Here is a 12,479-nt window from a genome sequence, read left to right as displayed (position 1 = left end):
ACCATTGTACCACATCTTCTTTATCCATTCCTCTATCGATGGACATTTAGGTTGCTTCCATGCCTGGCTATTGTAAATAGTGCTGCAATGAACGTTGGGGTGCATGTGTCTTTTTGAATTATGGTTTTCTCTGGGTATATGCCCAGTAGTGGGATTGCTGGGTCTTATGGTAGTTCTGTTTTTCATTTTTTAAGGAACCTCCATACTGTTCTCCACAGTGGCTGTATCAATTTACATTCCCACCAACAATGCATGAGGGTTCCCTTTTCTCCATGCCCTCTTCAGCATTTATTGTTTGTAGGTTTTTTGATGATGGCCGTTCTGATCGGTGTGAGGCTGCTACCTCATTGTAGTTTTAATTTGTATTTCTCTGATAATTAGTGATATTGAGCATCTTTTCATGTGTTTGTTGGCCATCTGTATGTCCTCTTTGGAGAAATGTCTGTTTAGATCTTCTGCCCATTTTTTGATTGGGTTGTTTGTTTTTTGATGTTGAGCTGCATGAGCTGTTTGTATATTTTGGAAATTTGTCCCTTGTCGGTCACTTGGTTTGCAAACATTTTCTCCCATTCTGTGGATTGTATTTTCATTTTGCTTATGGTTTCTTTTTCTGTGCAAAAGCTTTTAAGTTTAATTAGATCCCATTTATTTGTTTTTATTTCCATTATTCTAGGAGGTGGATCCAAAAAGATATTGCTTCGATTTATGTCAGAGTGTCTGCCTATGTTTTCCTCTAAGAGTTTTATAGTGTCCAGTCTTAGGTTTAGGTCTTTAATCCATTTTGAGTTTACTTTTGTGTATGGTGTTAGAGAATGTTCTAATTTCATTGTTTTACATATAGCTGTCCAGTTTTCCCAGCACCACTTATTGAAGAGACTGTCTTTTCTCCACTGTATATTCTTGCCTCCTTCCTAGATTAATTGACCATAAGTGCGTGGGTTTATTTCTGGGCTTTCTATGCTGTTCCATTAATCTATATTTCTGTTTTTGTGCCAGTACCATACTGTTTTTATGACTGTAGCTTTGTAGTATAGTCCGAAGCCAGCTCTAGTTTTCTCTCTCAGGATTGCGTTGGGGTCTTTTGAATTTCCATTACAATTTCCATTACAAATTAAAAAATTTTTTGTTCTAGTTCTGTGAAAAATGCCATTGGTAATTTGATAGGGATTGCATTGAATCTGTAGATTGCCTTGGGTGGTATAGTCATTTTGACAGTATTGATTCTTCCAATCTAAGAACTTGGTATATCTTTCCATCTGTTTGTGTCATTTTTTATTTCTTTCATCAGTGTCATATAGTTTTCAAACTACAGGTCTTTTGCCTCCTTAGGTAGGCTTATTCCTAGGTATTTTATTCTTTTTGATGTGATCGTTATTGGGATTGTTTCCTTAATTTCTCTTTCTGATCTTTTGTTGTTAGTGTATAGAAAAGCAAGAGATTTCTGTGTATTAATTTTGTATCCTGCAACTATACTGAATTCATTCATGAGCTCTAGTAAGTTTTCTGGTAGCATCTTCAGGATTTTCTGTGTATAGTATCACGTCATCTGCAAACAGTGACAGCTTTACTTCTTTTCCGATTTGGATTCCTTTTCTTTCTTTCTCTTTTCTGAGTGCCAATGGCTAGGACTTCCAGAACTATGTTGAGTGAAAGTGGTGAGAGTGGACATCCTTGTCTTGTTCCTGATCTTAGAGGAAATGCTTTCAGCTTTTTACTGTTGAGTACGATGCGAGCTGTGGGTTTGTCATATATGACCTTTATTATGTTGAGGTAGGTTCCCTCTATGCCCACTTTCTGGAGATTTTTTGTCATAAATGGGTGTTGAATTTTGTCAAAAGCTTTTTCTGCATTTATCGAGTTGACCATATGGTTTTTATCTTCAGTTTGTTAATGTGGTGTATCACACTGATTTGCAGATACTGAAAAATCCTTGTATCCCTGGGATATCACACACCATTTGATCCCTGGATATCACACACCATTTGATCATGGTGTGTGATCCTTTTTTTTGTGGTATCTTTGTCTGGTTTTGGTATCAGGGTGATGGTGGCCTCATAGAATGAGTTTAGGAATGTTCCTTCCTTTGCAATTTTTTGGAATAGTTTTAGAAGGATAGGTGTTAATTCTCTCAATGTTTGATAGAATTTGCCCATGAAGCCATCTGGTCCTGGACTTTTGTTGGAAGTTTTTAAATCACAGTTTCAATTTCAGTACTTGTGATTGGTCTGTTCATATTTTCTATTCCTTCCTGGTTCAGTCTTGGGAGATTGTACTGTTCCAAGAATTTGTCCATTTCTTCTAGGTTGTCCATTTTATTGGCATATAGTGGTTTGTAGTCTCTTATGATCCTTTGTATTTCTGTGGTGTCAGTTGTAACTTCTATTTCATTTCTGATTTTGTTGATTTGAGCCCTCTCCCTTTTTTTCTTGATGAGTGTAGCTAAAGGTTTATCAATTTTGTTTATCAATACTTGATACTTTAAATCTTTATGGCCTCATCAAAAATAGTTTTGGCAGCAGCAACTAAATAAGATTGTTTATATTGAAAACTTGCTTATATCAAACATTTAGCCATCAGAGTAGTTGTCTCACAGATTGCTATTCCAGGAGGAGTAGACTTTGACAGTTACCATGGTGAAAACATTTGAGGCAAATATGATTAAATAAAATTGATTTAAAAGAAAGGGGTAATTTTTCTTTGTTTCTCATATGGTGCTTTAATGTTTTCTCTTAAATGCACTGCAGGTATCAACTCAATTGTGGCCATTGCATCATACACTGGATATAATCAAGAAGACTCTGTTATCATGAATCGTTCAGCTGTAGACCGAGGCTTTTTCAGGTCAGCTATTTATAAAAGTTGTCAAAATACATATGTGGTGGAAATATTAATATTTTATTTTTAAAAAGTTCTTTAAAAATAGGTGCGAATTGTGTGTTTCCAAACTTTTGGGGGTTTTGAATTTCAGTCCGGAAGAAATTTTGATCTGACAGCAGAGAAATTTTTCTGTTAGGATATTTAATCTTCTGCCTCCATTCATGAAACGTTGTGGATATCTGCCAGGCACATGTTGTTATATGGTTTCCTATATAGGGGTTAGTGTGGTAAAATCAGTGCCCTACTCCAGAAAGCAGAAGGCTTGGGTGATGGTCACAAACAACTGAAGACACTGCTTCTTGTATCTGAGGATTTTCAGTTGCTAATATTTTGAGCCCCCCTTTATTTGTAAGCAAATAAATGTTTGTGTTTAGATAATATAGAAATATCTAAAGTAAAAATAAACCTAGAGTTTCAGGACCCATGAATATTGGGTTAGCTAAAAAGTTCGTTTGGGTTTTTTTGTAAGATGTTATGGAAAAACCCGAATGAACTTTTTGGCCAACCCAATAACTACTATTAAAATTATAGTATATTTTCTTTTTCAATCTTCTATTCTTCAGTTTATTTTATTGTCAAACATTAATCTCAAATCCATGGTATGTGAAAGTTGGTTAAAAAACTGGGAGTTAAGAAGAGAGGATGGATTTTTTTCTGTATAGTTTTCAGAGGATAGGCACTAAGACCAGAGGTGGACGTTATAGCTTAATATCATAAACTTCTCACTAGAAATATTGGGACAGATCCTGGGTGACCATCTCTGAGGGTTATTATGGGAGGGATTCTTATTTTGGGTAGGAGGTTGGACTCAGTGACATTAGTCCTTCCTGGTCTCACATATAATTCCAGCTGTGTTAAGGTTATGGGTCAAATGCTACATGTGTGGCCTGTACAGCTCTATGACTTAACTTTGACCCTTAATACAGTTAACTCTTGTCCCAGATTCATGGTTTAAATTGCCATGGTTTAAATTACCACATATCAATTAAGTAAAATTTATTGGTATGTTCTAAGCCCTATTATTAAAGGAAAATAGAAGTTAACTTTAGAACCATGTGTTTTCAGGTCTGTTTTCTATCGCTCATACAAAGAACAGGAGTCTAAAAAAGGGTTTGATCAAGAAGAAGTTTTTGAGAAGCCTACACGTGAAACTTGCCAGGGTAAGCAATACTGACATTGAGATTATGGAATTCAAAGTTAGCTTACCATGGTTTTCCTGATTAATTTTTTGGGTTTTGCCCGCCCCCCTTTCTTTTTGCCATGTGGGAGTATGTTTTCTTATTATTCTTAGAGCTTATATTAAGGAAATAGGTATATTTGCCAGAAGTCTTTGCACCTAGGAGTGGGCTTGCTATAGTCCTTCCATTCCGCTAAGTCTTGCATTGAGGAGGGGATTTAGGATATCAGAGAGGTCATGTAATTTCATGGGACACACCTCAGCCCCATTCTCATTTGTACTGTGTCCTGTCCCTCAGTTTATCTATTTGCATGGGAACTTCCTCTCCTCTTCACATTGTGGGTGACCATAGTGTTTGTCTAGCCACACTATTTGTATGTATTTAACAAATAACTAATGAGAGGACGCCTAGAACTTTCTGTTTCTTCTGGAAAACTCAAAACTTATTTTCTAGTTATTATTTTTACAGTCACTTAAAAGCTGTATAAAGTGGGATGGATAGGATATCCCAGGGAAAAGGGTTATCTCTCCTATAGTTTTGGCTTTTTTTTTTTTGCGGTACGCGGGCCTCTCACTGTTGTGGCCTCTCCCGTTGCGGGGCACAGGCTCCGGACGCGCAGGCTCAGCGGCCATGGCTCACGGGCCTAGCCGCTCTGTGGCATGTGGCATCTTCCCGGACCGGGGCACGAACCTGTGTCCCCTGCATCTGCAGGCGGACTCTCAACCACTGTGCCACCAGGGAAGCCCAGTTTTGGCTTTTAATAGTATTGCATGAAGTAAAATGTTTTTTTTTTTCCTTAGGTATCTTCCTATTACTCCATTTCCTGTGGGTGGTTCTCTGTGGTAGTGAATTGATGTTCAGTGGAGTTAAGATTATAGATGATTAAATTCAAACTTTCTGTTGGAGTTTATATGTAGAGGACATAGATACTCTTCCTTATGCAATATAGAGATCAGAAGATGGCAACACACTTATCCAAAGTCACTTAGCAAATGGAGAGTCTGAATCAGCCCAATGCTTTTCTACCGAGTTCAGAATAGTTTGTAGTATTTGGAATAAGGGCACATTACTACACATGTTAGAGATTCCTATGAACTTCTCTCTGACTTGGAACTGATTTATATATTTGGTTTTTAATCTTTTGGGGAGGGGGATTATGGGACATTTTAAATACTTTTCTTTATGGTATTACCATTTCAGAAAATTCTGTCTCTTTCTTCTCAGGTATGAGGCATGCTATTTATGACAAGCTGGATGATGATGGTTTGATAGCTCCTGGGGTTCGTGTATCAGGAGATGATGTTATTATAGGCAAAACAGTCACGTTGCCTGAAAATGAAGATGAATTGGAGGGCACTAATAGACGCTATACTAAGAGAGACTGTAGCACTTTTCTCAGGACTAGTGAGACGGGCATTGTGGATCAGGTTATGGTAACTCTCAACCAAGAAGGATATAAATTTTGTAAAATAAGGGTGAGTATAGCTTTGTCATATTGCTATTTATAGAAAGTAAATCAGAATGACTTAACTAACCTATTTTTGTGTGAATTCAGGTACGCTCTGTTAGAATTCCACAGATTGGAGACAAATTTGCTAGTCGACATGGTCAAAAGGGTACTTGTGGTATTCAGTATAGACAAGAGGTAGGTATCTTTTATCACCTCTAACCCAAAGTTTTGTTGAACATTTTATTAAATCAAAATGTTCTTTAACTTGAGAGCCCAGAGGCAGTAAAGGCTTGACTTTTAATTTTAGTGTTTTTTTTTTTACATTTTATTTATTTATTTATTTATGGCTGCATTGGGTCTTCGTTGCTGTGTGTGGGCTTTCTCTAGTTGTGGTGAGCGGGGGCACGCAGGCTTCAGTAGTTGTGGCTCGTGGGCTCAGTAATTGTGGCTCATGGGCTCTAGAGTGCAGGCTCAGTAGTTGTGGTGCATGGGCTTAGTTGCTCCATGGCATGTGGGATCTTCCCGGACCAGGGCTCGAACCCGTGTCCCCTGCATTGACAGGCGAATTCTTAACCACTGTGCCACCAGGAAAGCCCTAATTTTAGTGTTGAATAAGTAGGTGAACACACTACGTTGAACAGAATTTAGGACATAGAAAAGTTTAGATGAGCGGGAGCTAGTTCTAGTTCTCTAGCTAAGAGATTTAAGTTTTTTTAAGTGTCTTTAAAAAAAATTCCTTTATAGGATATGCCTTTCACCTGCGAAGGTATCACCCCCGATATCATCATAAATCCCCATGCCATTCCCTCTCGTATGACTATTGGTCACTTGATCGAATGTCTTCAAGGGAAGGTAAGAGATTTTCTTTAAAAATATAGGTTCCAAATTGATGTTTCTTCTGAAATGTTAGGTCATTTCTTTCATTTGAGCCAGGGTACTTTGGAAAAAGCCAATATGACACTTAACTTTCCTGCTTTTAAATTGGTTTGATTATGTCTCTCTTTTTTGCCAAACTTTGCAAAGTTATGACTGAGAAGTTTTGCAAAATTTACTACATCCAGTCTTTACTTGTATATATGGTTATTCTTTTGACTGGTTCTTTTCTATAAATGGTGGTTAGTTCAGTGTGAACCTAATGGTTTTATAGCTATACTATTAGCTATGCATGCATCTTTCAGTGGAGGTTTTCCTATTTTTGAGTATCTTATTAAGGCAGAGAGGCTACAGCTTAACACATGGATGGCTTGGTTTTAGGGCATTAAAATGTCATTTTCCTTGAGTCGTAGGAAGTACTTGGGAGTCTCATTCTTTTTGTATCTGGCCTCACAGAGTTTCCTACTTGAAGGCTTATAATTGAGTTGCTTTTATTTTTTAGGTAAATTAGTTTGTTATATTTTATGTAAAATGCTAATAAAATGAACCTTACTATATTACAGCTTTCCATAACATAGATATTTAAGTTAATCCTTAATCTTAAGTTCAAAATCTTCCTTTCCAGAAAGGATTTTTTTTTTTAATATATTTGTATTGACATAGACTTCTAAAGGGTGACAGAAGGAAGCAGGCTTTTAGAGATGACTTTTCTTTTTAAAGGTATCAGCTAACAAGGGTGAAATTGGTGATGCCACTCCATTCAATGATGCTGTTAACGTACAGAAGATTTCTAATCTTTTATCTGATTATGGCTACCATCTCAGAGGAAATGAGGTATGTTTGCTCTTACATTGGTAATTTGTTATGAGTATTCTTTTTTGTATGTGTGTGATTTCATTTTTTAAAAAATTAAATTTTTCATTAAAGTATACCACATACTTCAAATTACATACAAAACCGTAAATTTACAGGTTGATGAATTTTCACAAAGTGAACACAGCTGTGTGACTGGCACCCAGATCTTGAAAATTACCAGAACCCTTTTATGCCTAGATGCCCCCCTTGTGTCCCCCTTCCAGTCACTACCATCATACCCCCCCCCAGTGTCTACTCTCTTTACACTATAGTTTTCTGTTTTGATTTTTATAGAAATGGAGTTATACAGTATATGCACATATATTCTTTGAGCTTGTTTAATACTTTTCAGTCTGCTTCAAAATCTGTCTGTTTCAGGTCCTATACAATGGATTCACTGGTCGAAAAATCACATCACAAATTTTTATTGGCCCCACTTACTACCAGCGTTTGAAACACATGGTGGATGATAAGATTCATTCTCGTGCTCGGGGACCTATTCAGATCCTTAATAGGCAGCCCATGGAGGGTAGATCTCGGTAAGAGAGCTGCATCATCATCATTGTTATATAAAGGAATGGTTCTCAAATTTCTTGATTCCAGGACCCCAAAGGCTTTTGTCTGGGAGTTGTATCTTTTTTTGTTGTTGCACTGGGTCTTAGTTGCAGTAGGCAGGCTCCTTAGTTTAAATATTTTCCAAGTAAATTTAGTGATGAGTGACATTGGTTTACCTTTTTGCAAATCTTTTTAAATGAACTGGTTTGTGAGAAGACAGCTGGATTATTGTGTCTGCTTCTGCATTCATCCCATTGCAGGATTTTATTTTTTATAATTAAGTATTGCTATATGAGGAAAATCTGATCTCACACAGATTTGTGGTTGGAAAGGGAAGAATATTTTAATAATTTTCAGGTGATTGTGGATTTTTTTTTTGATGCTACACCAAAACAAGTTGTCCTTTTTTTAAAAATAAATTTATTTACTTTTGGCTGCGTTGGGTCTTCGTTGCTTCGTGCAGGCTTTCTCTACTTGCTCCGAGCGGGGGCTACTCTTTGTTGTGGTGTGCGGGCTTCTCATTGCGGTGACTTCTCTTTATTGTGTAGCACGGGCTCTAGGCAAGCGAGCTCAGTAGTTGTGGCGCACAGGTTTAGTTGGTCCGCGGCATGTGGGATCTTCCCAGACCAGGGTTCGAACTCATGTCCCCTGCATTGGCAGGTGGATTCTTAACTACTGTGCCACCAGGGAAGTCCAAGTTGTCCTTTCTTTTTTTTTTTTTGTTTTGTTTTGTTTTTTTTGCGGTACGCGGGCCTCTCACTGCTGTGGCCTCTCCCGTTGCAGAGCACAGGCTCCGGACTCGCAGGCTCAGCAGCCATGGCTCACGGGCCCAGCCGCTCTGCGGCACGTGGGATCCTCCCAGACCAGGGCACGAACCCGTGTCCCCTGCATCGGCAGGCGGACTCTCAACCACTGTGCCACCAGGGAAGCCCCCCAAGTTGTCCTTTCTTAAAGGTTACTTGTGATGTAGAATTTGAAACCACTTAAGTGAATCTTTTATGTTTATTATATTAAAATCCATTGGGCTTACACTTTGTATCTTTTATACTTATGTAATTTTATAGTATCATATTTGGTCATTTGGAAAATATTTTCACTCAGCAGTGAAAGCGCTGAGTCCTAACCACTGGACTGCCAAGGAATTCCCTCTCACAGTCTGGATTTTTGTTGATTGCATTCCTGGGCTCTGTGTTCCTATTTTTCTTGTAAATAGCTAATCGGATCTAGAGCCTTGATGAGGTGAAGGGTTTGTGTTCTTTCACAGTAATACTTCAAAGGCAGTGCTGTATACTTTCAATATCTGGTTGTCTCTTTTATGACTTTAGCAGCTATTAATGATCATTACGTAAAACCTTTAATTATTGGGCTTCCCTGGTGGCGCAGTGGTTGAGAGTCCGCCTGCCGATGAAGGGGACACGGGTTCATGCCCTGGTCCGGGAATATCCCACATGCCGCAGAGCGGCTGGGCCCGTGAGCCATGGCCGCTGAGCCTGCGCATCCAGAGCCTGTGCTCTGCAACGGGAGAGGCCACAACAGTGAGAGGCCCGCGTACTGAAAAACAAAAAACAAAAAAAACCCTTTAATTATTTAAAGGTTTGCAAACTGATGAGATTCTAATTTATCATTTCTTCATTTATTAGCTGGAATACTTTCATAGAGAGAAATGTTTCCTCAGCTGCTAACCTGGTGACATGGTTCATATACTAAAAGGCAAAATAAATGCTTAATTCTTTCCTTTTATTTACCAATTTTCAAAATGACGCAGTGGTTGCCTAGAATCCTCCAAAGCTGACCAAATGTTTTGTTTTTGGTAATATCATTAGAAGCTCATTGATCTTATGTATTTTGTACATTAAGAATGTTAAGGAAGCCATCATCCACTTGCCTGGCCATCAGAACAATGCATTTCACTTACATGCTGGGGAAACCTGTGATTAGTCACCTGTTCTTTCCATCACTTTTGCCAACATGCATTTATCATTTTAGGTTTGATTGCCTCGGAGTCTCATTCATGGAGAAGCTGCTTTATTTAGATTGACTTTTTTATTATTCATTTTTTAGTATAGAGGTGAATTCTAGTAAGTTAAATAGTCTGATGAGATTTTATTTTGTACTTCATTGTATTTTATTTGGAAAAGTATATGCTATACTTGAGAATCTTATGTGTTTACTCTGGGGACCTTCTAATGCACACCAAATAGTTGGTAGACTTCTCACCCTCCCCACCATGTAGAGAGAATGCAAGAGTAGAAAAATCGGAGTCTAGTTCTCTTTCTAATATTCTTTATGATAGTAGAAAATCAGTACAAAATAGTCTGTTGTTTTTTCCATGACAGTGATGGTGGCTTGCGTTTTGGAGAAATGGAACGAGATTGTCAGATTGCCCACGGAGCAGCCCAGTTTTTAAGGGAAAGACTGTTTGAGGCATCAGATCCATATCAGGTTCATGTTTGCAATCTTTGTGGAATAATGGCGATCGCTAACACCAGGACCCATACGTATGAATGCAGGGGCTGCCGAAATAAAACCCAGGTATGTACAGACCTTACTGACGGTTGATATCTGTTCAGGATATAACCACGTTGGCCTAATCATCCAGGCAGATTTAGTGTGGTGGAACAGATTGGCATTTTCACAATTTTGATAGCATGCTTCTATAAGATAAGATTCCTAGTTTTAAATGAAGAAAAAGGTAACAATTCTGTTTTTCTAAAAACTAAGTTTCAGTGTGGTAATTTCTCTAAGCTAAGCTGTTCATCTTTTGGAAATAATAAGACCTTGTACAAGGAATTTTAAACAATGAGTTTTGTTAAACCTTTTAATTGAGAAGGGTGAATATAAATTATATCTGGCAGAAAGGGCAGAATACCAAAGCCTTTTAGGAGAAGAGCCCCAAAGGCCAAGGTAGGATGAGTGTTATCAGCCTCATTTGTTCATCACCTCCAGTACCAAGTCTTTAGCTTTTTCTGGGGTAGGGAAGTGGGGTCCCTTCAATACAGCTTTGCTAATTACCTTTTTTTCTTTTCTCTCCCCCAGATCTCTTTGGTGCGAATGCCTTATGCATGCAAACTGTTGTTTCAGGAACTCATGTCTATGAGTATTGCACCTCGAATGATGAGTGTTTAGCTCTTTTAAAAATCTTTGTGTCTTGTTTCTATGATATTGCTTTTAAAAAATTTTTAAAACAACAAAAATGTACTTGCACTAGGAGAAAAAGCATTTTATTTGTTTTGTTTAATGATATGCATGCTTTTCTTCTGTAAATAGACAAATTTTTGTAGACAGTCTTGATGTGTTATCTTTATTTTGTATTTCATGGTGTAAAACCAGTGAATATAACTAAAGTGTTAGTGGACTGGATGAAAAGAAACTGGTTATTAGGCAAGAACAGGGGTTGTAGTTACCCATGACTACTTTTAGCTATGCAGATTAATATATTCTGCAGGTTTACAGCTCAGCACCTTCACCTGTTTAAAAAGAAAAGATAAAAATAAGTTACATATATGGACATGGTTGACTTACTAATTTTGAGGTAGTTTAGTGTTTGTTTCCAAATAAATAAAGATGTTAAAATGTGGGGATAAAGGATGTGTGAGTAACTATAAATGATATGGTGGAATTTGAGCCATATGGTTTTAGATGTGGAAGGTGATTTTGTTGTACTTGTCTATCTGTAAGTGACAGACCTTACTATAGAAGTGGGAGAAGCATGTTTCACAGATGAGCAAGGTGAGATCCAGAGAGGCCAAGGAACTTTCCTTTATCATCCAGTTCTCATTCAGAATTTAAAACGGAATAATTAGTGGCAGAGCTGAGACTCAAACACATGACTCTTAGCTACTGCTCTGTTTCATCACTTGACTTTACACATCTTGGCTGAAGAGAATCTGACCAAACACATCTTTACTTGATATTTCTTCCTTTCGTACCGCAGCTGAGTGATTCACACAGTGGAATGGTTTTGACAAATGCTGACAGTAAATTTCGTTATTTTTGGCTTAAGGAAAAACCAAGTCAGACATCAGTCTAATAGAACTATATAAATGTAAAGTAGCATTACTCTCATACCGCCAGGATGGATGCTTAAGAGGAAGCTTTTGACAGTGAAGTGGATAGAGGCAGAACAGAATTGAGTACTTGCCAATATACTCTTTCTGGGTTTTTTCTTATGAAAGCTCAAAGTGAAGGACCAGAATTGTCTACAATCATTTCCTTTTAAATGGGAATTTAATATAATAGTCACAACACCAAGGAAAATGCTGTGAGGATAGATAGAAAGTTATGGGAAATATAAACCATTCCAATCAGGTTTGACTCTTATGTGTAAGATAAAGTGAAAGCATCTGAGTCATAATAATAGCATTCCATCAACCACTGAATGTTCTTTTGGAGCCATGCACTCTACATTTTGATTACATACTTAATGTCCTTCCCTTGTGGATTCCTAACATCACAGAATTTCATTAAGAGCTATGTCTGATACTTTCATACTTGGTTCTGTCCTTTATTAAACAAAAGCACTAGTCATTTTTAAATGGTTATGAGATTTATTACCTACCTTTTTTCACTGGTATTTCATGTAAGGCATCAACCACTGTAATTTTTGCTGATGCTGAAGCCTGTCCTTGGGAATTGGATGCGTGGCACTCATATTCTCCGGCATCTTCCTTACTAAGAGGAGATACCTGTGA

General features: G+C 37.7%; 2 protein-coding genes across 2 annotated transcripts in view; one reads left to right on the top strand and one right to left on the bottom strand.

Annotated features, from left to right (window-relative positions):
• POLR2B (RNA polymerase II subunit B) overlaps positions 1-11,281 on the top strand; it is a 44,905-nt gene extending 33,624 nt beyond the window's left edge. Inside the window, exons 17-25 of the mRNA XM_060148106.1 lie at positions 2,745-2,841; positions 3,943-4,037; positions 5,280-5,530; positions 5,611-5,700; positions 6,250-6,357; positions 7,099-7,212; positions 7,612-7,772; positions 10,125-10,320; positions 10,825-11,281. Of these exons, the coding sequence (XP_060004089.1) occupies positions 2,745-2,841; positions 3,943-4,037; positions 5,280-5,530; positions 5,611-5,700; positions 6,250-6,357; positions 7,099-7,212; positions 7,612-7,772; positions 10,125-10,320; positions 10,825-10,914 (1,202 nt within the window). The 3' untranslated portion in view covers positions 10,915-11,281. The remainder of the gene's footprint in view (positions 1-2,744; positions 2,842-3,942; positions 4,038-5,279; positions 5,531-5,610; positions 5,701-6,249; positions 6,358-7,098; positions 7,213-7,611; positions 7,773-10,124; positions 10,321-10,824) is intronic.
• IGFBP7 (insulin like growth factor binding protein 7) overlaps positions 10,994-12,479 on the bottom strand; it is a 75,317-nt gene continuing 73,831 nt past the window's right edge. Inside the window, exons 4-5 of the mRNA XM_060148108.1 lie at positions 12,347-12,473; positions 10,994-11,255 (exon numbers count right to left, since the gene is read on the bottom strand). Coding sequence (XP_060004091.1) covers positions 11,236-11,255; positions 12,347-12,473 — 147 coding nt within the window. The 3' untranslated portion in view covers positions 10,994-11,235. The remainder of the gene's footprint in view (positions 11,256-12,346; positions 12,474-12,479) is intronic.

The sequence above is a fragment of the Lagenorhynchus albirostris genome, chromosome 4, assembly GCF_949774975.1.
Source record: "Lagenorhynchus albirostris chromosome 4, mLagAlb1.1, whole genome shotgun sequence".
Classification (NCBI taxonomy): domain Eukaryota; kingdom Metazoa; phylum Chordata; class Mammalia; order Artiodactyla; family Delphinidae; genus Lagenorhynchus; species Lagenorhynchus albirostris.
This window is presented reverse-complemented; position numbering and strand designations above follow the sequence as displayed.